The sequence below is a fragment of the Neoarius graeffei genome, chromosome 8 (assembly GCF_027579695.1).
Source record: "Neoarius graeffei isolate fNeoGra1 chromosome 8, fNeoGra1.pri, whole genome shotgun sequence".
NCBI lineage: Eukaryota > Metazoa > Chordata > Actinopteri > Siluriformes > Ariidae > Neoarius > Neoarius graeffei.
In genome coordinates, this window is record NC_083576.1 from 10098292 (window position 1) to 10124763 (window position 26472).

The 26472-nt window shown below is 42.4% G+C and overlaps 1 protein-coding gene across 1 annotated transcript in view; it reads right to left on the bottom strand.

Annotated features, from left to right (window-relative positions):
• The window catches only part of mmp17b (matrix metallopeptidase 17b), a 32562-nt gene extending 13923 nt beyond the window's left edge, over positions 1 to 18639 (bottom strand). The window contains exons 1-2 of the mRNA XM_060926836.1: positions 18551 to 18639; positions 2741 to 3028 (exon numbers count right to left, since the gene is read on the bottom strand). Of these exons, the coding sequence (XP_060782819.1) occupies positions 2741 to 2890 (150 nt within the window). The 5' untranslated portion in view covers positions 2891 to 3028; positions 18551 to 18639. The remainder of the gene's footprint in view (positions 1 to 2740; positions 3029 to 18550) is intronic.
• Positions 18640 to 26472: the final 7833 nt, after the last annotated feature.

A 26472-nucleotide genomic window follows, 5' to 3' on the forward strand; every position in this document is an offset into this window, starting at 1 on the left:
TGAAATTATTATGGCATGTTGCAAAAAATAAAGAAAAATCAGAATCCTCATCTCCAATTTACGAGTTCAAATGCAGTTAATGTACGAGTCCGAGTCCAAGTCTGAGTCATCAGTGCTCAAGTCCAAGTCAAGTCACGAGTCCTTAAAATTAGGGCACAAGTTGGACTCGAGTCCAAGTACTGGACTCGAGTACTACAAGCCTGTCATGTAATAGTGTTTCATTTTGGATCTAAATTTTCAAGGTCACACTGTCTTCACATCACACATCACATTATCTCTAGCCGCTTTATCCTTCTACAGGGTCGCAGGCAAGCTGGAGCCTATCCCAGCTGACTACGGGCAAAAGGCAGGGTACACCCTGGACAAGTCGGCAGGTCATCACAGGGCTGACACATAGACACAGACAACCATTCACACTCACATTCACACCTACGCTCAATTTAGAGTCACCAGTTAACCTAACCTGCATGTCTTTGGACTGTGGGGGAAACCGGAGCACCCGGAGGAAACCCACGCGGACACGGGGAGAACATGCAAACTCCGCACAGAAAGGCCCTCACCGGCCCCGGGGCTCGAACCCAGGACCTTCTTGCTGTGAGGCGACAGCGCTAACCACTACACCACCGTGCCGCCCGGTCACACTGTCTTATTTTACAAAATTACAGAAAAGAGAGAGAGAGAGAAAGTCCTCTGAGCAGGTTTTGGATCTTCTCAGGAGTAATGATGGGGTCAGTGGAAAACGGGGTGATTTTTGTTGCCCTGAAATATTCCTTTGTGCTCATCGTATTGAACTGTTGTGTTGTATTTCTTAGATATTGTTTCTTCTCAGACGTTTTTACTATACTTTTGTATTACTTTGAAGTATTTAGGGTTGAATTTAATTACTCTTAGCTAATTACATTTCCAAGAACCTAAATCCTTTTTACTTCTTACATTTTTATTGAGAACTTCAAAATACTTGCTACAAATCACGAAGCTCTCTGCGTCTCTTATCCAGCCAGTGAATACACACCATACAGCAGTCGAATAATCTTCTGTGGGTTTTATTTCCTTATTGTTTGAATTTCAGTTTAAAGTGTTCAATCAAATTGATCAATGTAGAAAAAAACCTATGAAGAATCGTCATCAAAAGGTCATCATCTGCTCTGACATAACATTTGTCTTAAAATTTGGTCCGTGAAAAACATTTTTATTTTTTAATACTTGAATACATTTAACCATAGCAATCTTTTGATTTTCACTTGTGTATAAACTTGTGTTCAAGTTTAAATCTTTACCCTTTAGGAAATATGAACCCATAATGATCCAAATTACGGCCGAGGAACCTTAGTGAAGGCGTATTTTGGAAAGAAAGTTTTGCTGAAAGAGTGAAATGTAAATGAACATCCAGGGAAACCTCTTTTTATAAATCTAAATAGCAGCGGCAAACTGTTACTATTAGAGCTGGGACTTGAGCTCAGCCAAAACTTAGCTGGACACCAAAAAAGCAACAGGGCAAAGGATTTTGTAAGGGATTAGCAGCAGGCTGCCAGGTCGCGCCGTTGTGTGCAGTCGTCGATGTTGATTTTAAAAGTAACTCAATAAATTACACAGAGAAATGAATACTTAAGTCTGAGTGAAAAATACTGTAGCGAGCGTGCCACAGTAAGAAGAGTCTGGAGATAGAAACCTTAGTTTCTCGGTCATTAGCCTGTGCTACTTGCTCTCGATAGATAGCACTGGCTTGACCGCTTTATTAGCATTCACTAACACTACTGATGAACGCTACACTGGCTGGAAGGTGACTTCACTGCTGCGCTGACAGTGCCAACTCATGGTTATCTCGCGTTGGCCTTCAAGAAGGCCGAAGGCGATACATTTTTGGTCCCTCCCACTATAAATCAAAATCTGATTAGTTAATTCATCTGTCACTTCTTACATAAACATACACTGCCATGGCCTTCTGTTCCAGCAATGAAGTCCTAACCAGTGAGTGAGCAGCTCTAAACTCTTCTCAGTCTAGACACAACAAACAAAACAATCTCATTGGATAACTTGATTTTAATGTTTTCAGGACAGTTCATTTCTGAAGAAATTTGATAGAAAATGAGGCCAGATTAGAATTAGAAGGGAATGATTATAATGAAATTATGAAAGAAATTCAAGAATAAAATAAATTAAGGCGGCACGGTGGTGTAGTGGTTAGCGCTGTCGCCTCACAGCAAGAAGGTCCTGGGTTCGAGCCCCGGGGCCGGTGAGGGCCTTTCTGTGCAGAGTTTGCATGTTCTCCCCGTGTCCGCGTGGGTTTCCTCCGGGTGCTCCGGTTTCCCCCACAGTCCAAAGACATGCAGGTTAGGTTAACTGGTGACTCTAAACTGACCGTGAGTGTGAATGGTTGTCTGTGTCTATGTGTCAGCCCTGTGATGACCTGGCGACTTGTCCAGGGTGTACCCCGCCTTTCACCCATAGTCAGCTGGGATAGGCTCCAGCTTGCCTGCGACCCTGTAGAACAGGATAAAGCGGCTAGAGATAATGAGAATGGGATGAGAAATAAATTAAATGTAGCATTCGAAATGCTGATATGTTTGGGCCTTCTCTGAAAGCCTAGAAGGTCCTGACGGTTCCCCTCTGGTAAATAGCACATAAAACATTTCTGTCGCAGATCTGATTAAAATCTGGCTAAATGACGGACAAGCATTTGAATTCACTGAATCTAACAGCTTTCGATGGCTAACAATAAAATACACCAAAAAGTCCTCACCACTAGTCTTGCACTCTCATCCACTGTGGGCGTAGCAGAGGAAGGATTTTCAGGTGTTACTGAGCTACTGGGCGGAGCCAGTGGGACAGAGCCCACCCATTCGCACCCACACAGACTGAGTGTAAGCACTGTCCACTGTATCACCTTCATACTGAGAAGATGTAAAACGTTTAAGTTGAATGATATGCACTGTCCTCAGCCAGGGGGAAATGTTACGGTTTCCATCTTCTCTGGATCAGTGGCTCCGGGGACGAGGAACGACACGGACGTCAGGACCACAACTGCAGACTAGAGAGTGGGTGATAAGACAAAAATACATCTTAACATCTTGCATCTGAATGTACACTCATATTTAACTGAACTTTATGTTCATAGATGGTGATTGAGGTTTTGTGACATCGGAAAGTCTTCACTTGGGAATTTTTTTCACGTTAACATGACATGTTTTGAACATGATTGAGTTTTTTTCTGTCTTATTAACTTCAAGACAGAAAAAAAAAAGAGGCTGGTGAGAAACCACTGTTTATAGGTCTAACATACCATATCTGATAACAGCAGCTAATTAACAATTATTCCACAAAATCAAGTCGTACATGAGCTGATAGTTGATGAGGCGCGTAGCACTGAGTTGGCTATAAGCCATGTACGACGAGATTGAGTGGAATAACTGTTTTATTCTATCCAGATTCACTGGATTTTGAGAAACGGAGCATTTTTATTTTTATTTTTTGCAAATTCGATAAATAAAAACTTTATACAAAACATCAAACAAAATCATTTCCGCTTAGAATGTAAACAAACTGGTGAAATGACAGGAGCAATTTATGAAAAATGTGATAATAATAATCCTTCAAAAATAAAAAAAATACATTCTTACCATCAAATACTGTCATTCCATATTTTGCTGCCTTTTTTTTGGGGGGGGGGTTGTTTTCGAGTAGAGTTTTATTTCATCCTTGGTTGGTTCAGCAACATGCTGCACCATTTTGTTTTTCTCTACTCACGGTATATGATCTGATATCCTAGTTGTAGAGCAGCCAATCAGAGCATGCGATTGCTTATATCCAGTGAATGTGGATAGAATCATTTGTTTTGTACTTCCAGAACATGTATCTATAAACGGATAAAAAGTATGACGTGCCATTTGTTAAGAAATGATAAATTGGGATCACAAAAATTATTTGGTACAAGAGGACTAAAGAGGAATAAAACACTTCAGGACTTGATTGTTTACAGGACAATAATCCACTTTGCGATGGCAACAATATTCCTCATCATCCTTCAGCCTCGGCTGAGATTCCTCCTACAACATCATATCACACCTTCCTGTCAGCTATGGCCACATGGAGATCTTGTACCCCAATCCAATCAGTGTCTTCAGAGATTATGGCAGGGAAGGTGTGTTTTCAAGATTTCACTGGGCGATGGCTTGGGCTCCAGAGGAGAAGGTGGAAGGAGAATAGCTTCTTCTTCTTTGGCTTGGAAACAGTGCCCAGCGAACAGCACTCTCCTCTGTCTGAGTTTTACAGAGACGGATGGTAAGTCCCTGTAGATGTCTTCTCAGGTGGCATGAGTGGACCAGTGGCTATTTTGCTTACATCGTAGAAGGTTGGTGTAAAACCCATCCAGGCTTGTAGTACTTGAGTCCAGGACTTGGGCTCAAGTTTGACTCGTGCCCTAATTTTAAGGACTCGTGACTTGACTTGGACTTGAGCACTGATGACTTGGACTTGTACATTAACTGAATTTGAACTCGTAAATTGGAGACGAGGACTCAGATTTTTTTTCTTTATTTTTTGCAACGTCATAATAATTTGGCATAAGATATTTATATCTACATTAACTTTTGTACTAATTTTGTGCAAGAGAATGCACATTCACCTGTTCATACGTCATGTTCAAAAACAAACTAACGTTAATGGGGCTAAAATGCCTGGAGAGAAGCCCCTAGGATTGTCTGCTTTGCTTATACAGAGTTCTCGTGCAGTGGGAAAAATACACTGCTATGTGTTCCATATGTAGAAGAACTATCGAGGAGACTACGGGGACAACCTCAAACTTCCATCATCATTTGGTAAGACTCCACCCAGAGAAAGAAGTGACACAATATGTTCATCGCTCTGTTGATAGCGGGGCTTGCTGAGCGATGAACTAGCTCGTGTTAACCCTCTCTCATGTTATTTGCCCTGTTGATAGTGGGCGGGGCTTGCTGAGCGATGAACAAGCTTTTTATCTGTAGCCTATTAACTAAAATGGCGCAGTAGAGCAGTAACGTTAGTCCAACAGAGTAGCAGAGACAGTTTCACAGAAAGGCAGCAATAGCCACCGTCAAATGGTGCAGCTGGAGTCTTGTTCTCGGACTCGATTTGGATTAATAATGGACTCGAAATTTTCTTTAATGACTTAGACTTGACTCGGACTTGAACACTGGGGACTCAGGACTGGACTCAGACTCGAGGTTTAGTGACTCGACTACAACACTGGACCCATCTAGTCTTTGTTGTTGAGGTTAGAGTGCCACATTTTGTCAAGAGCATTCAACCTTTCCAGGCAAGTACCTTTCGGATCTTCAAGTCCTTATAAGAGAGTCCATTATAAAAGAGCCGAAGTACTTGAAGTCATCAATTCGCTTGATGTTCTTTCAGAGATGTTAAGGCTGAAAGATCTGAAGATGTCGAGATGTACTCTGTCTTGATGTTGTTACAGTAGAGCCCAACAAAGAAGACTGATGTTTCAAGGGCATGGAGGAGGAATTCCACATATTTGGCAAGCTACAACACAATTGCTAGATCATCATCATAGTCAAGGTCCAACATTCCACACCACCCTTCCTTGGTTAGGTCTATAGCTGCTCAGGAGAGCATCTCAGCCTGCTCACTATTTCGCAGATGTACCAGAGGATGGGACAAAAGGTCATGCCACTCTGTCTGTCTTTAGCGCAGCGTATCCCTGTGTCCCACTTGCAGGGATCCCCCAGGAATACCTCCATATCATACTCCAATGAGTACCGCAGATTTATTCTTGGACACCCTACACTATGAGCACCATGGAAGGGTGTCCAGTTAAGCAGATATTTTGGGAGGCTATGGCCTGGCATACGGACCACTTGACCAAAGTACTGAAGGCGACACCACCCTATTGTTGATTAATTTCCTATTTCTGCTCCCCTCCAAGTGGTTTATTCCTTAAGCTACAGTCACACTACAGCTTTGAAATGGGTTATCGATGAAAATGAGGCATTTTGGTGATACATAGTGATATACAGGCGAGCTAAAAGTTGTGGCTACACAGCAGGTGAACATTTGACAGTCACACCTTTGCACGCTTGAGCGGCCATGCTCGCTCGCAGGACACAGTTGTTATGGGAAACACCTGATGCTGATTTGAGTGCAATCAGCATGCACATAGAGACTTTGCGAAGTATTTTCATTGTCACTGTCACGTTTGTTTCTAGCCATGTTTATGACTTTGCTTTTGGTTTCATTTGTTTTTTGCTTTTGTAAACATCACACCTGCTAATAAACACTCTTCCTGCACTTAGATCCGTCTACTGCCACATACATGACAGAATACTTCGCAAAGTCTCTGTGAAAACAGTGTCCTTATATCCATGTGCTGACTTCACTCAAATCAGCATCAGGTGTTTCCCATGATGACTGGGTCCCAAGAGGGCGCACAACGAGCTCCGAAGGATCCCTGAATGTAAATGCACTTTTCAAGTCTCGGTGAAGGTTAGGCTATGCCAAGCCACTGTGTTGATGAGGCTCCTGCAAGCATTGGGGACATGGATTTGAGACAAATGTATCTCAAGAGGTTCGAAGAAGGTTCCACGAGCTTCGGGAAGTATTCCCAAGCCCATCTGTGAGTATTCGCTGTTTAGTTTGCCAATGAAAACATCATGGCAAAATTTCATGCTTGCATTGAAATTTTTCCTGACATTTTTGGCCACTCACGAGGCAGAGACACAACAAAAAAACAACTCACGAAGCTTGGAGAACAATTCCCGTCTATTGCATGATTGGTGGTGATGCTACCAATTTTTCATTGCCATGTATTCGCAAACTCATCGCGAGCTGTAGTGTGACCAGGGCCTTATACAACATTTACACATACCTCTTTGACAGACGAGATGTAATTTACGATAACACACAAGCCACAAATCAGTCAAGCTACAAATAATACAACTTCACAGGAAAAAGGTGTTTTTATACACCAGTAATATATTTGTGTCTCTACTACACCATGTTCTGTTCACCCTGTTCTCTTTCATTCCTCTCTGAGACGTCCTTTTCTACTTCATCCCTTTCATTCCTCTTTTCATCCACCCATTCTCAGACTCTTTTCATCCACCCGCTCTCTCCCTTAATGAAATGACACCTTGTAATTTAATTAAATCCTCACATCCTACAAGCCGCTCAATGCCGCTTACATAGTGTTATCCGCTGTAAATGAAATCCACTGTCTACGCCTCTCATCTCATCTCCTCTCCTTTCTTCTGGTTTTCAATCATGCAAATACATCTGTCTTCAATCCACTTACTCATCTTTACAAGCAAAACTTCCCGGCAGCATTAAAGAGATTTCTATAAGGGCCCTTTTTACCGGATTAGTTATATTTTTACTTTGACATAAACATGCATTTATTACAATTAACATTAATGGTATACAGTAGTTAGGTCCAAAACTAACTAGGTATTAAAAGTGGCAAGTATTCCTGGATTAATTTTTGTTATAGAAGTCAAAATAATGAACATATTGCGAAGTCTTGCCATTCCTTGAGCATTTGTTTAATTCCGAGTACCTTATTGTTTATTGGAACCTTGCCTGGGTGATTGGATTGCTCTTTGGATCACCACACCGCTTGGCCTTGTTATTTATCTTTGGCAGTGTTTTTGTCCATTATTTGATTTTTGACCCTCATTTTTTTCGGCACTAAAAAATGACTTTGCTTCTGGATCATTGCTCTGCATCTGTACTTTACAACATGTCCGAAACTTTTGTCTATGGGTTCTTCCAGTGCTTCAAAAATTCTGAAATTCTACCATTTGTTATCCAATATTTAAAATAAAGGAATGCAGATCAATATTTCAGCTTGTTTCACGTCACAAAGAGAGTTTCAAGAAAAGACAATAGCTTCATTTGTTGTGAATTAACGTCTCAGGGCAAAATATAATTTTTTGTAGCGTAATTTTGCGACTAGTTAAGTTTCCCTTGTGTATTTTGTTCCTGAATGAATGCAGTGAAATGCTGATGGATAATTAGCTAGCATTATGCAGCATAATGCTAGCTAATTATCCATCAGCATTTCACTGGGTTGCCACATGTACTGGTTTTCCCGGGATTGTCCCGTTTATTTAGTGTCTGTCCCGGAAAATTGATCATCCTTCCCGGGACGCGTATTGTCCTGTTTTTTTGTGAAAATGCATTTCTATTCACATATTCATTAGTTTCACTTTTGAATAAACCTATAATTCTGCTGTTGCATCAGTGTTCTCTTCCCCGCCACTATTTTACTTGCTGTCCTGTGTTGCCGTAGTGCAGGGATGCTTTCATTTGATTGGTTGTTGTAGGCTGTGCAAAATTAAAGTTTACGTTACCCATCATCACCTAGCAACTACTGTGGCCACGCGGTGCGTGCAACCACATGGAGCAGATTGACAGAGGCAGCTACACAGAGGCAAAGTTACTGCAGTTGGTGTGAGATATAGCCTACACTGCAAAAAATGATATCTTAGCAAGTGAAAATATCTTGAAAATAGTTGAAACGGGGCGGCACGGTGGTGTAGTGGTTAGCGCTGCCGCCTCACAGCAAGAAGGTCCGGGTTCGAGCCTCGTGGCTGGTGAGGGCCTTTCTGTGCGGAGTTTGCATGTTGTCTGCGTGGGTTTCCTCCGGGTGCTCCGGTTTCCCCCGCAGTCCAAAGACATGCAGGTTAGGTTAAAGGAACAGTCCACCGTACTTCCATAATGAAATATGCTCTTATCTGAATTGAGACGAGCTGCTCCGTACCTGTCCGAGCTTTGCGCGACCTCCCAGTCAGATGCGCTGTCACTCCTGTTAGCAATGTAGCTAGGCTCAGTATGGCCAATGGTATTTTTTGGGGCTGTAGTTAGATGCGACCAAAGTCTTCCGCGTTTTTCCTGTTTACATAGGTTTATATGACCAGTGACATGAAACAAGTTCAGTTACACAAATTGAAATGTGGCGATTTTCTATGCTATGGAAAGTCCGCACTATAATGACAGGCGTACTAACACCTTCTGTGCGCTTCGGCAGCGCATTGATATCTGAGCTCCGTGTCAATGCGCTGCCGAAGCGCGCAGAAGGTGTTAGTACGCCTGTCATTATAGTGCGGACTTTCCATAGCATAGAAAATCGCCACGTTTCAATTTGTGTAACTGAACTTGTTTCATGTCACTGGTCATATAAACCTATGCAAACAGGAAAAACGCGGAAGAGTTTGGTCGCATCTAACTACAGCCCCAAAAAATACCATTGGCCATGCTGAGCCTAGCTACATTGCTAACAGGAGTGACAGCGCGTCTGACTGCGTCTGACTGACTGGGAGGTCGCGCAAAGCTCGGAGAGGTACGGAGCAGCTCGTCTCAATTCAGATAAGAGCATATTTCATTATGGAAGTATGGTGGACTGTTCCTTTAACTGATGACTCTAAATTGACCATAGGTGTGAATGTGAGTGTGAATGGTTGTCTGTGTCTATGTGTCAGCCCTGTGATGACCTGGCGACTTGTCCAGGGTGTACCCCGCCTTTCGCCCGTAGTCAGCTGGGATAGGCTCCAGCTTGCCTGCGACCCTGTAGAACAGGATAAAGCGGCTAGAGATAATGAGATGAGATAGTTGAAATGATCTAGCATTTCTTATTAGAAGAAAACAAGACACTGATTTTGAGATTATTAAACCTAGTTCTAGATTGCAGCCAACTTATTCTAAGATGTCTTACCAAGTGTAATTATCTTACTGCACTGGCAGATTATTTCACTTGATTATAGTCTAAATGTTCTCAAATGTATTATGTTTTTCCTTATATTAGGATGGCTAGTTTTTGCAGTGTAGGCTAGAGAAAAATTAATACATTTTAGGTGGTGAAGAAATGGGGGGAGAAACGGACGAGGAGGAACAGACTAAGTCAGGAGAGCCAGCGACGAAGAAAAAAAGACATGTCACATTCAACTCAGATTGGACAAAAAAGAGACCTTTGCGGAATGGGTAAGGCCTACCCAAGGAGACCCGTTCTCTGCCACCTGTATTGTGTGCCCGGCCAAAGTTATTGTGAAATATGAAGGGTTAATGGCACTCGACAATCATGCAAAAACAAAAAAGCACCAGACTGCTATACTGAATAAATGCCAAAATCGAGCCATCACTACTTTTATGACTAAAAAGGGGTCCCCAGAGGAAGATAGAGTAGCAGCGGCAGAGCTTACTAGTGCATACCATGGGGTTCTTCATGGTCATAGTTACCTATCAACAAATGGTGGCATTAAAGTCAATACAAAAATCTTCCATGACTCAAGTATAGCCTCAAAAGTGTCATGTGGACGAACAAAAAGCAAAGCTTTAATGCAGAGTGTCCTAGCCCCATATAGCCAGGAGCGTTTGGTTTCAGAACTGAAGCAAACGCAATTCTTTTCTGTTTGTTCTGACGCATCAAATTCAGGCAATGCCAACCTGTTTCTGTACACTGTCCAGTATTTCCATGAAGAAGAGGGTGTTAAATATGGGCTATTGGAATTTTACGAGGACCCCCATGAAACCAGTAGAACCATCTACGATCAGATAGTGGACATCACAGAATCATGCAGACTGAGTGTCGGTAAGATCAGTGCGTATGGTGCTGACAATGCCTCTGTCAATTTTGGCAAGCATAATTCTGTTTTTCGAAAACTAAAAGATGTCAATCCGTATATCGTCAAGGCCAACTGCAAGTGTCACTTGATTCACAACACCCTGAAAAATGCAAGCAGAATTCGAAACTCGGCAGGACATGATGTGGAGTGCATTGTCCTTCAAATATACAGCGAGTTCTCTTGCTCAGCCAAGAAAGTAGAATCTCTCAAAGAGTTCTGCGAATTTACCGCAGTACAATACAAACAAATTCTGAGACATGTACCTACCCGCTGGTTATCCCTACTACCTGCAATTCATCGGATCTTAGAATGTTGGCCTGCCCTGAAATCTTACTTTTTGTCATTAGGGAAGAACGATTGTCCTGCTGTTATCTGGAAGGCAATCTGCAAAGGTGATGCGGCAGACAGCAGTGATGACGTGACGGTGTCAGAGTGTGTCTTATTGCTTATGCATAATGCCATGCAGGAATTTGACAGCGCAATTCGAAAGTTGGAAAATGAGAATGTTGGCTTACTGGATGTTCTTGAGGTGATGAGCCGACTGCGCAGCCAATTAATGTTGCGTCGCTCAGACAAGTTTTATGGGAGCAAGACAAGGCAGGCATTACGAAAACTGACCAAAACAGAACAAGCTGAGTTTGTTGGATTGGCCGACAGCTTCTTTGAAAAAGGTGTTCAGTATCTAGAAACTAACTTTGATTTTGATGACCCAATAATGCACAACTCCACCTGCCTGCGACTTGCCGATCCAATCGAATGGAATGCGCTGGAAGAATTAGTTGACAAATTGAAATGGAAGGACATTGACGTTGACAAGCTGTATCAGGACTACACTGTACTGCAGTGATTCCCAACCACTGTGCTGCAGCACATTAGTGTGCCGTGAGAGATCATCAGGTGTACCATGGGAAGTTATCCAATTTCACTTAATTGTTCTGAAAATTATTATTTATTTACTGCAAATAATTTGTTCATCTATGCCAGTGATGTATAGTGATGGGCAGAACAATTAAATACTCTTCCACTAGATGGCAGCAGGTAGCTAATTAACCTGTGTATTTACCTGTTGCCATTCAAACAATAGAATTAGTAATGCTTCAGGTGTGATGGCGGTGATAGCGATGGATAAATATCTCATCTCATCTCATCTCATTATCTGCTTTATCCTGTTCTACAGGGTCGCAGGCAAGCTGGAGCCTATCTCAGCTGACTATGGGCGAAAGGCGGGGTACACCCTGGACAAGTCGCCAGGTCATCACAGGGCTGACACATAGACACAGACAACCATTCACACTCCCATTCACACCTACGGTCAATTTAGAGTCACCAGTTAACCTAACCTGCATGTCTTTGGACTGTGGGGGAAACCGGAGCACCCGGAGGAAACCCACGCGGACATGGGGAGAACATGCAAACTCCACACAGAAAGGCCCTTGCCGGCCACGGGGCTCGAACCCGGACCTTCTCGCTGTGAGGCGACAGCGCTAACCACTACACCTCCGTGCCACCCCTGGATAAATATTTGAAAAGAAAAAGTACACAATCCAAACTGAGTCCTGGAGAAAATTCTGACCCAGATGAAGGCCCTAGTATGAGTAGAGGTCAGAAGAAAGCAAAAAAGGTGATTTTCCACAACCTATCTATGCGAGCTGGGCATTTCAAGCATGACTGCTATAAAAACTAAAAAAGGAGAGTGACTCAGAGCTGTTAAGGAAGATTCGTGTGTGTCTTTCTTCAATTCCTGCGAGTATATCAGCTTTGTGTTCAACTAAACAGGCCCAGGTTTCACACTGAGTAAGTAAATTGAGACTAGATGATCGTTATATTTCATTATATATACTTTTTGTGACATTTTTGTTTGGTGGGGTGCTGTGGGATTTTGCGAATGTAAAATATGTGCCATGGCTCAAGAAAGGTTGGGAAACACTGCTGTACTGAACAATGTGTTTGAATGCATTCCAGAAGAGCTGACCCCTGACAAAAAATGGGCATTTTTTTTCAAGAGGGAGAAAGCAGCGACAGAATTGCTGAAAGTAGTATCGTTTGTTCTGTCAGTTCCCGTCAGCAACGCTTATACTGAGCGTGTATTTAGTCACATGGAAGATGTGCGGTCCGACAAAAGGAATAGGATGTCAGTAGGGTTAGTCAAAGCTGAACTCCAGATCAGACTAAACTTTAAAATGTCCTGCTTGGAGTTTAAAGCATTCGTCGAGGGACAGAAGGCACTTTTGCCGGCAGCAAAAAGGGATGAGAACTACAAATGGAGAAAGAGGTGAGAATTATTTAGTGTTCAGTTAATGAAGTAGATAATAATGATAAATTAGGCTCAATGAAAATACTGTGTATTGTTATCTAAAAGTCTATATTTGATATATAGAGAGGGAGAGCAGCAGGGAAAGGAGGCAGAGTCCAGGGCCAGTGCGTGCGCGTCTGCAGGGAGTTCCTCAAGACAATAGCCAGGTAAGACACTTGCATTAAAAACTTCCTTTATAAAATGGTTCGTCATCAACCTCCGTCCAGTCAGTAACCACGCCCGCCCGCAGGCGTCCTGGTTTTTCACAACTCAGATGTGGCAACCCTAAGTATGCTCTAGTGTTAAAAAGTTTTTGAGGGCTATTTGACCCAAAACGTAAATGTCAAGCTGTTGCCAGTTTTGTTCTTGTATAACTTATATACAATATAATTGAAACACTATAACCTTCATGTTCAAGTCATCTGAAGTTTAACAGGCATCAAGCGTCATAATCGAAAGTTAGCAAGCAGGTGATAATTGAATATAACTAAACCTGTCACCTTTCAGTGCTTAAAGGAACAGTCCACCGTACTTCCATAATGAAACATGCTCTTATCTGAATTGAGACGAGCTGCTCCGTACCTCTCCGAGCTTTGCGCGACCTCCCAGTCAGTCAGACGCAGTCAGACGCGCTGTCACTCCTGTTAGCAATGTAGCTAGGCTCAGTATGGCCAATGGTATTTTTTGGGGCTGTAGTTAGATGCGCCCAAACTCTTCCACGTTTTTCCTGTTTACATAGGTTTATATGACCAGTGATATGAAACAAGTTCAGTTACACAAATTGAAATGTAGCAATTTTCCATGCTATGGAAAGTCCACACTATAATGACAGGCGTACTAACACCTTCTGCGTGCTTCGGCAGCGCATTGATACGGAGCTCAGATATCAATGCGCTGCCGAAGCGCGCAGAAGGTGTTAGTACGCCTGTCATTATAGTGCGGACTTTCCATAGCATAGAAAATCGCTACATTTCAATTTGTGTAACTGAACTTGTTTCATATCACTGGTCATATAAACCTATGTAAACAGGAAAAACACGGAAGAGTTTGGTCGCATCTAACTACAGCCCCAAAAAATACCATTGGCCATACTGAGCCTAGCTACATTGCTAACAGGAGTGACAGCGCGTCTGACTGACTGGGAGGTTGCGCAAAGCTCGGAGAGGTACGGAGCAGCTCGTCTCAATTCAGATAAGAGCATATTTCATTATGGAAGTACGGTGGACTGTTCCTTTAAAGTCCTGACATTATCGTTATTTAGTGCCATAACGCTGTGAATATGTTCGATAATTCTATCCACATTCACTGGATATGAGCAATCGTGCACTCTGATTGGCTACTCCATGACTAGGATATCAGCTTATACCGTATACCATGAGTAGAGAAAAACAAAATGGCGGATGGAGCGTATTGCTAAACTAACCAAGGATGAAATAAAAACTCTACTTGAAAACAAAATCCCCAAAATTGTTATCAAGTATTTAAAAGAAACAGAAATAGCTAAAAGAATATAGTTTTTTCCCCCTCCAATAGCGCCTGTTCCACACTCCAGCCCAGTCGGTGGCGGTAATGCACCTTCAATTTGGTTTGCCAAAAAACCCTAAAGAAGAAGAAGAAGAAAATCCAAAAAATAAAAAAAGCAACAAAATATGGAATAAAAGTATTTGATGGTAAGAACATATCTTTTTTATTTTTCAAGAATTATTATTATTATTATTATTATTATTATTATTGTTATTATTATTATAGCATTTTTCACAAATTGCGACTGTCATTTCACCGGTTTGTTTACATCCTAAGCGGAAATTATTTTGTCGGAAGTTCTGTATAAAGTTTTTATCAAATTTGAAAAAAATTAAAATGCCCTGTTTCTCAAAATCCAGTGAATGTGGATAGAATAAAACAGTTATTCCACTCAATCTCGTTGTACATGGCTTATAGCCAACTCGGCGCTACGTGCCTTGTCAACTATCAGCTCATGTACAACTCGATTTCTTGGCGTAACTGTTAAATATAACTGAATATCTTACTGTTTCTATAGTAAACATGTACACAAGGACTTGTATGGATTGTTTGTTGGACAATCCACATAATCTAACACCAGGATCAGACTACATGATATCTTTGTCCTTCGCGATGGTCACCGTGTCAGATTAGTTGATCATAGTGCCATAAAGTCTTGTACTGTCTTGGTCGGGAGCCTGGCAACACTACAAGTTTGACCCCAACCAATCATTGCTCGTGTCATTGCATGTCGTCGGGGAGGAGGGTCAAGAAACTGTCAATCTGGGTTATCAAGGAACATGTCATAGGAGTTGTCAAACTAGGTGAGAAAGTACAAAACATTCTGACATGCGAGACTTTTTGTCAAACATGTTGATTGTCATATTACAAGACCTGTTCGTTGTTCCAGACGTTCATAGTCAGGCCTGATGTTGGAAATTTGTCAGCCATGACAAAATCGTGTCAAAACCGTTCCGAATGTGTGTAGTCTGATCCTGGATTAAGGCTGACTGATATAAGTCTGTAGTGTCTGCATTTTGTAACAGTCAGAGATAATGCTCTCCAACATGGGAAAGCCATCAGGATGGAGGATGATGTTCTTTCCAGTTTCTCAGTGACTTGAAAAGCTGCAGGGTTTTTTTTGTCTTATTAACTTCAAGAAAGAGAAAAAAGAAAGGCTGGTCAGAGAATGATATATAGTTGCTGTAATGTTAATGATAACTGGAGGTAAATGGTTTTGCAGATGTTCCATAACATATTGTTAAAGGTAACAATAAATGAAAAAAGTACAGTATTTTATTTCATAAAGAAAAACATTCATTGCTGGCAAAATACTGAAGGTATAAGCGGAATAGAACATTTGATGTGCTGTTATTGGAAACTAATCAACTTCAGGTTGGTGTGATGCAGTGGCGGCTGGTAGTCTTTCAAACAGGGGAGGCTGGTCGGTTACGATATTTCCAGATTTTAAAAGAAAAAACACATCAGTTTTGCCCATACTCTTGCCTCTGATCTGGCTGATTGTTGGCAGCGTCACAAACTGTGAAATAACAGGTTCTTTTGGCCCATTAGCCTACTGTCCAATATACATGATGGTGGTGTTGGGGGGGGTATTTTAACATTTTATATTTTAAAATTGTGGCATGTTGTTTAAAAATTGACCTCGGCTGTGTTTTTGTTTAAAAATGTTTTCCAAATTGTAGCTGTGTTTAATTCATATCCAGAAAAAAACATATATTCTAATATAATATATTCAGCATAAACATTTTAAATAGATTCTATATTTTTGGTCCATCCATGACATATTACTAAAGTAGCCTATTTACTGTTGTTGATGTGGGTCACTTGCTGTTAGCCAATTCACTTTCTCGTACCAGGAGAGCTGAAAGGAACGAGTATTATTCCCTACCTTTTTCACCAAGTCAATTTGAGGCGTTGGTCTACCCTGCTCTTTAATTTTAATTTTTTCCTCGAAAGGAAGACTGGCAAATGGCTTCACCAAAATTAAATCAGCAATGCTTGGCATCTGTGCGCAGCTTTCTTGCTAGCTGACTAGCCCTCTCAAGTTCAAGTTCAGTCACTCAAATAAACGAAATTTCTGGAACTAAGATAGCAAACTTGACAACACTATATTTACACTGAAAATATATACAAACTAAAAAAGCTGGTAGAAACCGTATGTAATGAATGAAATCGAAATGTAAGCCGATCTCTTACAATACACCACAGCACTTGCAAATCCGCATGGGACTGAACTGATGTTGCCAGATACTGCTGACGTTATCCAGCCCAAAATATGTTCAAAACCCGCCAAAAGGCACTTAAAACCGCCCAACTGAGCGGGAAACCGCCCAATCTGGCAACACTGTCCGCTGCCTGTCTATAGTTGAAACGAGCTGTCAATCAAAGAAAATATCCAGCCGCTTTCACCAATCACCAGTCTCCTCGCGGAAACTGCCATGTCCCTCCCATGTGAGGCTCGGAGTCCGTGGGCGGGCGTTTTCGCAGTATTTGTCCAATAACCGTCTTGCATTTTGAGATTGAAAAGCGCATCGCTCCCAAATGCCGTTGAAGTCCACTGAGGCTGGGAGTCCGTGAGACTCCGTGGGCGGGCATTTTCGCAGTATTTGTCCAATAATCGTCTTGCATTTTGAGATTGACAAGCACATAGCTCCCAATCCACTGAGGCTGCGCTGCATCGCGCTGTCACGAGGGGGAAAAACTCACGCACACATTAAAGTTATAAGGGAATGATTTCGCACTGTAGTTGGGTTGAGCACATATATTTCTATGATTCTGGATCTGAAATAGCAATGTTATAAGGTCGGCTATAACATAAGCCTAGTGCAATTCATCCTACACGATGTTTGTCATTTTTAGAGGAGGCTGAGCCTCCCTCGTTGTCTTAGAGCAATCGCCCGTGGTGTGATGTGACCTGATGGGGAAGCCATGGCCTAATGTTTCGAGAAGCAGCTTTGGGACCAAAAGGCTGTTGATTTGACTCCCTGGACCAGCAGGAATGGCTGTAGTGCCTTTGAGCAAGGCACCTAACCACCAACTGTTCTCCAGGCTGCTCAGGGTATGTTATACGTCGCTCTGGATAAGAGTGTCTGCTAAATGTAATGTAATGATGTGAATAACATCACATGTCCACACTAGAAGGTACTCGGTAGAGTTTATATCTCCACTGGAGCGCAGGTGGCCAAGTGGTTAGAGCGCTTGACCACTAAGCGAATGGTCCCTGGTTCGAGCCTCGGCTCGACGGGGATCTGGGGCTCGCTCCCTGTCCACCCAGCAGTGAATGGGGACCTGGTGGAAACACTGGGGAAGTTAAAGGCGGCGAGGAAAGGAACTGGCCACCCTACCTCACTATGCCAATGGCCCAGGACAAGTGCGCTCTCTAACAGGCACTCCCCCAATGTACGAATCGTATATGGGACTCCCCTTTGCTATATCTCCACCAAGCCACATATTATCAAATCACTTGAACCTAGGATAATACTAAAGCTGTCCACCAAATTTCATCCAAATCCGTTCAATACTTTTTGAGTTACGTTGGGAACAAACAACAACAAAAAATCCTGGATCCACATACATATCCAGATTTGCATCAAAACCCAATCATTTGTTCCTTGGTCATGGCTCACCTTTCCTCCAAGTTTCATCCAAATCTGTTCACGGCTTTTTGAGTTATGTTGTGAACAAACAAACAAGCCAACAAACCAACAGAGGTGAAAACACAACCTTCTCCAACAAACTGTTTATTTGTTTACTTTTCAACATATTTGGTAGCGTAATCTTAGAGCCATAATACACACGAGGAAAATGCTAGTAATAACTAGTTGCAAATTTATGAAGCGAAGTTTTATCAAATGCTATTTAGTCCATTTCGAATGAAAAATATCAAGGCAGTAGTTTATTCAAAATGGAAAAACACAAGCCACTGTCCTTAAAACATACGGTATATGCCAAGTTACCAAATACATAAATAACATTAATGACATTATAACACACTTTTATATTTCGTAAATCCAGTACACGTCTGTATATCACAATTTCTTCTCTGAAAACACCAGATTGAATTGAAGTGTGAAAGAAGGAAAATAATAATGTACGGATTATAAAATATAGAAAACAAGTGATCCTTTACCTTCTCTCCGTTCCCTTCGCTTCTCTTCTCTCTGTCCTAAGAACTCTGTATCTTTTCGCTTTAATTCGCCCTCTCTGTCCTTCTCTCCCTCCTTCTCTTTCTCTCTCAACAGATGTGTCTCTCTCATCTCCTGAGCTCTCCCCCTCCTCTCTCACAACCGCCCTGAAAACACAATAGTTCCTTAAACACTCCCCGAAAAACAGGCTGGCCTGCCCTAGCAGAACACACTGGGCAGGGGTGTGTGTGTGTGTGTGTGTGTGTGTGTGTGTGTGTGTGTGTGGTCTGACTTTTTTGGACCAAAATCCTCTTAACAAAAGGATTAAAAACATCACTAGATAAAGATTTAACCAGATCTTTGGCATTACGCTTTGAATCCCTGTCTCACCGAAACACACACTAGATGTCTAACCATCGATTTGTGCGTCATTATCATTATTTTACCTCCAAATTAAATTCAATGTCACTTGACATAGAGGACAAAATTGATCGAACGCTGGGATCGGACGCAGAGGGATTTAGAGATAAGTACATTTACGCATGTCAGGGTCTTGCATTCTTTTGTGGACTCGTGTTTAGGATCATAACAGAGAAATAGGGATTCCAGATGTGCTGTCAATCTCTTTGGCAGATCACGAGTGTGTGTGTGTGTGTGTCTGAAGGGAATGACTTGATCAGAAAAGAAAAAAAAACACAGAATGCATTATTCGCAGGATGCAGAGTTTGCTTTGCAGCTAGAACAAATGTCAGAGCTGCTGTTGTAGAAAATTAATCAACACCTTCTGACCAATCAGATTCGAGAATCCAACAAGGTCAAATTAGAGAAACTAATCCCGCACTATGAGCTCAGGAATGCTGATGAGTTGATGGAACAGCAATGACCGGCCACTGATATATGTGCGTTTTTGTTTTTTTTTAATTAGTAACACAAATGACATTAATATCAATCACAATAATGTACTGGCCTTAAAAAAGCAAACAAACAAGCAAAAAACTGTAGTAGATTCACGGTGACAAAAACACTAATAAATGTAAGATTTTAAATTACGAGCATTATCAGATTTATTTATCAATTTTATCTCATCTCATTATCTCTAGCCGCTTTATCCTGTTCTACAGGGTCGCAGGCGAGCTGGAGCCTATCCCAGCTGACTACGGGAGAAAGGCGGGGTACACCCTGGACAAGTCGCCAGGTCATCACAGGGCTGACACATAGACACAGACAACCATTCACACTCACATTCACACCTACGGTCAATTTAGAGTCACCAGTTAACCTAACCTGCATGTCTTTGGACTGTGGGGGAAACCGGAGCACCCGGAGGAAACCCACGCGGACACGGGGAGAACATGCAAACTCCACACAGAAAGGCCCTCACCGGCCCCGGGGCTCGAACCCGGACCTTCTTGCTGTGAGGCGACAGCGCTAACCACTACACCACCGTGCCACCTGATCAATTTTATTATTATTATTAGTGTTATGAATAAATTTGAATAATGAATTCAATGAATAAATTATGAATAAAACATTTAAAGTAAATTAACTAATAATAATAATAATAATAATAATAATAATAATAATAATTATTATTATTATTATTATTATTAATTTAAAAAATTAAATTACATCTAAGAAAGCCTGTAAGAAAGGTTTGTACTCTTAATATTAATATATTTTTGAGGGTTTTTTTAAAAAAAAAAGATTTTTTGATTTAGATAACACCACTGACATTTTTTAAATTTAAAAACATTTGAATTTATTTTAATGGAAATTATGAATATACTGCTGAAACAAGCTTAAAAAATTCCTGGGTACAAGACGTTTCATTTATTTTATACATATATATAATTTGCACATTTATTAATCACTTTGAAACTGATGTTATTTATAATCAGTGTAATTATTTTAAATGAATATATTATATATTATTTTATTTAGAGTCAAGGTTACAAAGTGTGACAGTATTTAGCCACCACAGTTGTAAAAACACCCGTCTGGAAAAGACGTATGAGACCACATTATTGTCCTTGTTGTCCTGGTGACAAGGCTGACCCAGGTCAAAGGTCAGTGCTGGCTTGAGGGCCAAAAGGTTAGTGCGCACTGTATTTTAAGCCTGTTCGAAAAAGCAGGATGTGACTCTGTGTGTGTGTGTGAATAGGGTTGTGTGTTCGGGACAGAATGATGGAAAAGCCACAAAGAACCGTGTGACCTCGGGTCTCCCTAACAACTCAGTCCGCTGTTGGAGGAACTCTGAAGTCATATAGACGGCCATTGTGAACATCACATGAAGGCTCACGGGAGCGTGTGTAGGATCCGACGAGGGCAAGTGAATATGTGACCATTCCTGACGTGTAATGCCGACTTCAAAACCAAGCATTATGCGCCGATTAGATGGAAGATGAAGATGTAGATGGATGATGTGTTCACAAATCAGGGAAGGTTCTGGAGATGAAGGTCACGGTTGAGTGTATAAGAAGACTCTATATGAATAGCCTTCTTTTCTGGACTTGGGAAGTTGAAATTTCCTTATAGCTCTGAGTGCATGGCTTGCGACTCAAGTTCTGCGGTCAATAATAATTGTAACGACAGCGTCTTTGCTACTCTATCTAGAATTTTTCTTACAAAATGGCCAACATACAGTACTTTATGACTTCTATATTATCAAGTCAGTACAAAACATTTTAGAATTCCAAGCGTTCATTTTCCAGCACAAAATTAAATGTCACTCGTCTTCTTCCGCTTATCCGGGACCGGGTCGCGGAGGCAGCAGTCTAAGCATGGAAGCCCAAACTTCCCTTTCCCCAGACACCTCGGCCAGCTCCTCGGGAAGAACACCGAGGCGTTCCCAGGCCAGCCGAGAGACATAGTCCCTCCAGCGTGTCCTGGGTCTTCCCCGGGGCCTCTTCCCGGGGGGACATGCCTGGAACACCTCCCCAGGGAGGCGTCCAGGAGGCATCCGAAAAAGATGCCCGAGCCACCTCAGCTGATTCCTCTCGATGTGGAGGAGCAGCGGCTCTACTCCGAGCTCCTCCCGAGTGACTGTGCTTCTCACCCTATCTCTAAGGGAGCGCCCAGCCACCCTGCGAAGGAAACTCATTTCAGCCGCTTGTATCCGCGATCTTGTTCTTTCGGTCATTACCCAAAGCATTCAAGCACCATACAGTGGTGCTTGAAAGTTTGTGAACCCTTTAGAATTTTCTATATTTCTGCATAAATATGACCTAAAACATCATCGGATTTTCACACAAGTCCTAAAAGTAGATAAAGAGAACCCAGTTAAACAAATGAGATAAAAATATTATACTTGGTAATTTATTTATTGAGGAAAATGATCCAATATTACATATCTGTGAGTGGCAAAAGTATGTGAACCTTTGCGTTCAGTATCTGGTGTGACCCCCTTGTGCAGCAATAACTGCAACTAAACATTTGTGGTAACTGTTGATCAGTCCTGCACACCGGCTTGGAGGAATTTTAGCCCGTTCCTCCGTACAGAACAGCTTCAACTCTGGGATGTTGGTGGGTTTCCTCACATGAACTGCTCACTTCAGGTCCTTCCACAACATTTCGATTGGATTAAGGTCAGGACATTGACTTGGCCATTCCAAAACATTAACTTTATTCTTCTTTAACCATTCTTTGGTAGAACGACTTGTATGCTTAGGGTTGCTGTCTTGCTGCATGACTCACCTTCTCTTGAGATTTAGTTCATGGACAGATGTCCTGATATTTTCCTTTAGAATTTGCTGGTATAATTCAGAATTCCTTGTTCCAACAATGATGGCAAACCATCCTGGCCCAGACGCAGCAAAACAGGCCCAAATCGTGATACTACCACCACCATGTTTCACAGATGGGATAAGGTTCTTATGTTGGAATGCAGTGCTTTCCTTTCTCCAAATATAACGCTTCTCATTGAAACCAAAAAGTTCTATTTTGATCTCATTTGTCCACAAAACATTTTCCAATAGCCTTCTGGCTTGTCCACATGATCTTTAGCAAACTGCAGATGAGCAGCAATGTTCTTTTTGGAGAGCAGTGGCTTTCTCTTTGCAACCCTGCCATGCACACCATTGTTGCTCAGTGTTCTCCTGATGGTGGACTCATGAACATTGGCTAATGTTAATGTGAGAGAGGTCTTCAGTTGCTTAGAAGTTACCTTGGGGTCCTTTGTGACCTCGCCGACTATTACACACCTTGCTCATGGAGTGATCTTTGTTGGTCAACCACTCCTGGGGAGGGTAACAATGGTCTTGAATTTCCTCCATTTGTACACAATCTGTCTGACTGTGGATTGGTGGAGTCCAAACTCTTTAGAGATGGTTTTGTAACCTTTAACAGCCTGATGAGCATCAACAACGCTTTTTCTGAGGTCCTCAGAAATCTCCTTTGTTCGTGCCATGATACACTTCCACAAGCATGTGTTGTGAAGATCAGACTTTGATAGATCCCTGTTCTTTAAATAAAACAGGGTGCCCACTCACACCTGATTGTCATCCCATTGAATGAAAACACCTGACTTTAATTTCACCTTCAAATTAACTGCTAATCCTAGAGGTTCACATACTTTTGCCACTCACAGATATGTAATATTGGATCATTTTCCTCAATAAATAAGTGACCAAGTATACTATTTTTGTCTCATTTGTTTAACTGGGTTCTCTTTATCTACTTTTAGGACTTGTGTGAAAATATGATGATGTTTTAGGTCATATTTATGCAGAAATATAGGAAATTCTAAAGGGTTCACAAACTTTCAAGCACCACTGTAGGTGAGAGTCGGAACGTAGATCGACCGGTAAATTGAGAGCTTCGCCTTCGTGTGCTTGAATGATCCTAGGAGCTATGTTGTCGGGGGCATTATGCCCCTGTCAGGGTTTCCCAAGGCAGACAGGTCCTAGGTGACCGGCCAGACCAAGAGCAGTTCACCAAAAACCCCTATGGAGAAAAAATCAAGGACCGTGACGTCGCCCGGTATGACGCAGCCGGTGCCCCACCCTGGAGCCAGGCCCAGGGTTGGGGCTCGTATGCGAGCGCTTGGTGGCCGGGCCTTTGCCCATGGGGCCCGGCCGGGCTCAGCCCGAAGAGGTGACGTGGGCCCGACCTCCTGTGGGTTCACCACCCACAGAGGTAGCAGTAGGGGATTGGTGCAATGTGGATTGGGTGGCAGTCGAAGGCAGGGGCCTCGACGACCTGATCCCCGGACACAGCGGCTGGCTGTTGGGACATGGAATAAATGTCACAGAAAAAAAATTGTTTCTGAGCAGCATATTCCATAAGAGAGCACTTTTTCAGATTAAAAAAAGAAAACATAATGAAGGCTGCTGGGTTTTGGTGCAAAATGAAGAAGCGAGTGTGACAGTCAAAGTGTCCAGAAGAACTGGGGCTGGTTCTGGAAGAAGATGCTCAGTAAAACTTACAGATCATTTCCGCATAAAACTGCACTCATTGGTCATCTCACACCAAATACTGACTTTGTTACACTTATTATAGCTTACTGCTTTCTGTTTATCATATTTTTTAAATGTTGAAACATTTCATTTCATTATTTTTAAGCCATTTTTTGGTCTACGGCATTTCTTTCCATGTGCCTCAGCCCTGTGATTTGCTTTACAGCTGGAACTGCTCTCAGCGCCACAGTTACAGAAAACTAATCAACATCTTCTGACAAGATTTGCCTCAGAGAACAGTGCTGTGGTAGAATTATTTTGTTGTCATGGAGAAGACTTTGCAGAATTGTAGAGGTAAATGCATTGTTTTGCTTTTGAAAGAGGGGGGAAATTATCGTGAACATGTTCTAATATTTCTAATAGTAAGAACCTACACAAGGACTTGTATGGAACATGTAAGCTTGCTTTCTGGAGAAACATTTATGGAAGCAGACTCCAATCTGGGAGGAAAATTGTTACTTTAAGTTTCCCAACATGCCATCGTGGTTCCTCATGAACATCACAAACTACACTCACCGGCCACTTTAACAGGAACTTGTGGTTGATTCTAAGATTCTTGTTCTTGGCTGCAGGAGTGGAATCCAATATGGTCTTCTGTTTTCTGTTGCATGCTGAGATGCTTTTCTGCTCACCACGGTTGTAAAGAGTTGCTATATCCTTCCTGGCAAAAAAGCTTGAACCAATCTGTCCATTCTCCTCTGAACTTTCTTATGAACGAGGCATTTGTTTCCACTCACAGAACTGTCGCTCACTCACTCACTTGATGTTTTTTGTTTTTTGCACCATTCTGTGTAAACTCTAGAGACTGCTGTGTGTGAAAACCACAGGAGATCAGCAGTTTCTGAAATACTCAAACCAGTCCATCTGGCGCTCAAACCGACACCCATACCGGAGTGAAAGTCAGACTTTGAGATCACAGTTTTTCCCCATTCTGATGTTTGAACATTGCGAACATTAACTGAAGCTCTTGATTTGCATCTGCATGATTTGCTGTCAAGGGATTGGCTGATTATGTCTGTGAAGATTCTCAGTCATCCAGGTCATAGTAAACTGTGGGTGGTAAAATTAAGACCTTGCAACACAGGGCTCAGAACATTCCTACAACGGTAGAGGGAAAAGAGAAGGAGCAGAATCGCATCAAGAAAGCACTTCAGAACTGCGTAACTGGGCTTTCCTCAAGAGCAGAAAAAGGAACAAGGAGGATAACAGGAACAAACGCAAGAACATTGTCATTCCCTACATTTCTGGTCCATCTGAGAAACTCAGGAGGATCTTCTACAAACACAACATTTCAGACCCAGTAACACCCTGAAGCAGAAACTGGTCCACCCTAAGGACAGAATAGCCAGACACAAACAGGACAACGTAGTGTAAGCAATTCAGTGCAGTGAGGAATGCACGGACTCGTATATTGGGGAAACAAAACAACCGCTTCACAGGTGCATGGCTCAACACAGGAGAGCCAGTTCCTCAGGCCAGGACTCTGCGGTCTATCTTCATCTTAACAACAAAGGACACTCGTTTCAGGATTGCAACATACGCATTTTAGCCAGAGAGGATCGTTGGTATGAGCGAGGAGTTAAAGAAGCCATTTTTGTCAACCAGGAACGGCCATCACTGAACAGAGGTGGGGGTCTAAGACATAATTTATCAGCCACCTACAATGCAGTCCTTGGCGCACTTCCCAGACAACTGAATGCACACCAAAACCCAGCTGTTTTCAGTGACTCACAGGAGGACAGAGAGAACCAACAACCCATTGATCACCCTAACGACTCTCTAGGCTGTTCACACCCAGCCCCCAGTGACCCACACCAACAGGATGACTCAACGACACCTTAGGCCAAGTTTACATTAGACCGTATCTGTCTCGTTTTCTTCGTGGATGCACTGTCCGTTTACATTAAAACGCCTGGAAACGCCGGGAAACGGGAATCCGCCAGGGTCCACGTATTCAATCCAGATCGTGTCTGGTCCGGTGCTGTGTAAACATTGAGAATACGCGGATACGCTGTGCTGAGCTCTAGCTGGCGTCGTCATTGGACAACGTCACTGTGACATCCACCTTCCTGATTCGCTGGCGTTGGTCATGTGACGCGACTGCTGAAAAACGGCGCGGACTTCCGCCTTGTATCACCTTTCATTAAAGAGTATAAAAGTATGAAAATACTGGAAATACTGATGCAAATACCGCCCATTGTGTAGTTATGATTGTCTTTAGGCTTGCCATCCTTCCACTTGCAAGTGGTAAGTGATATGCGCTGGGATCACACACACAGCGGCTCAGTCCCGAATCACTGCTTGTGCACTTCACTCGCGCGCTCTGTGAGCTGCGCAGGGCCGGAGTGCGCACCCTCCAGAGGGCACTCGCTGTTCAGGGCGGAGTGATTTGGAGCGCAGGATGCCTGCGGAGCCGAGCGTATCCGTGTATTGGTGTTGCTGTGTGCACACTAATCGTTTTAAAAACATTAATC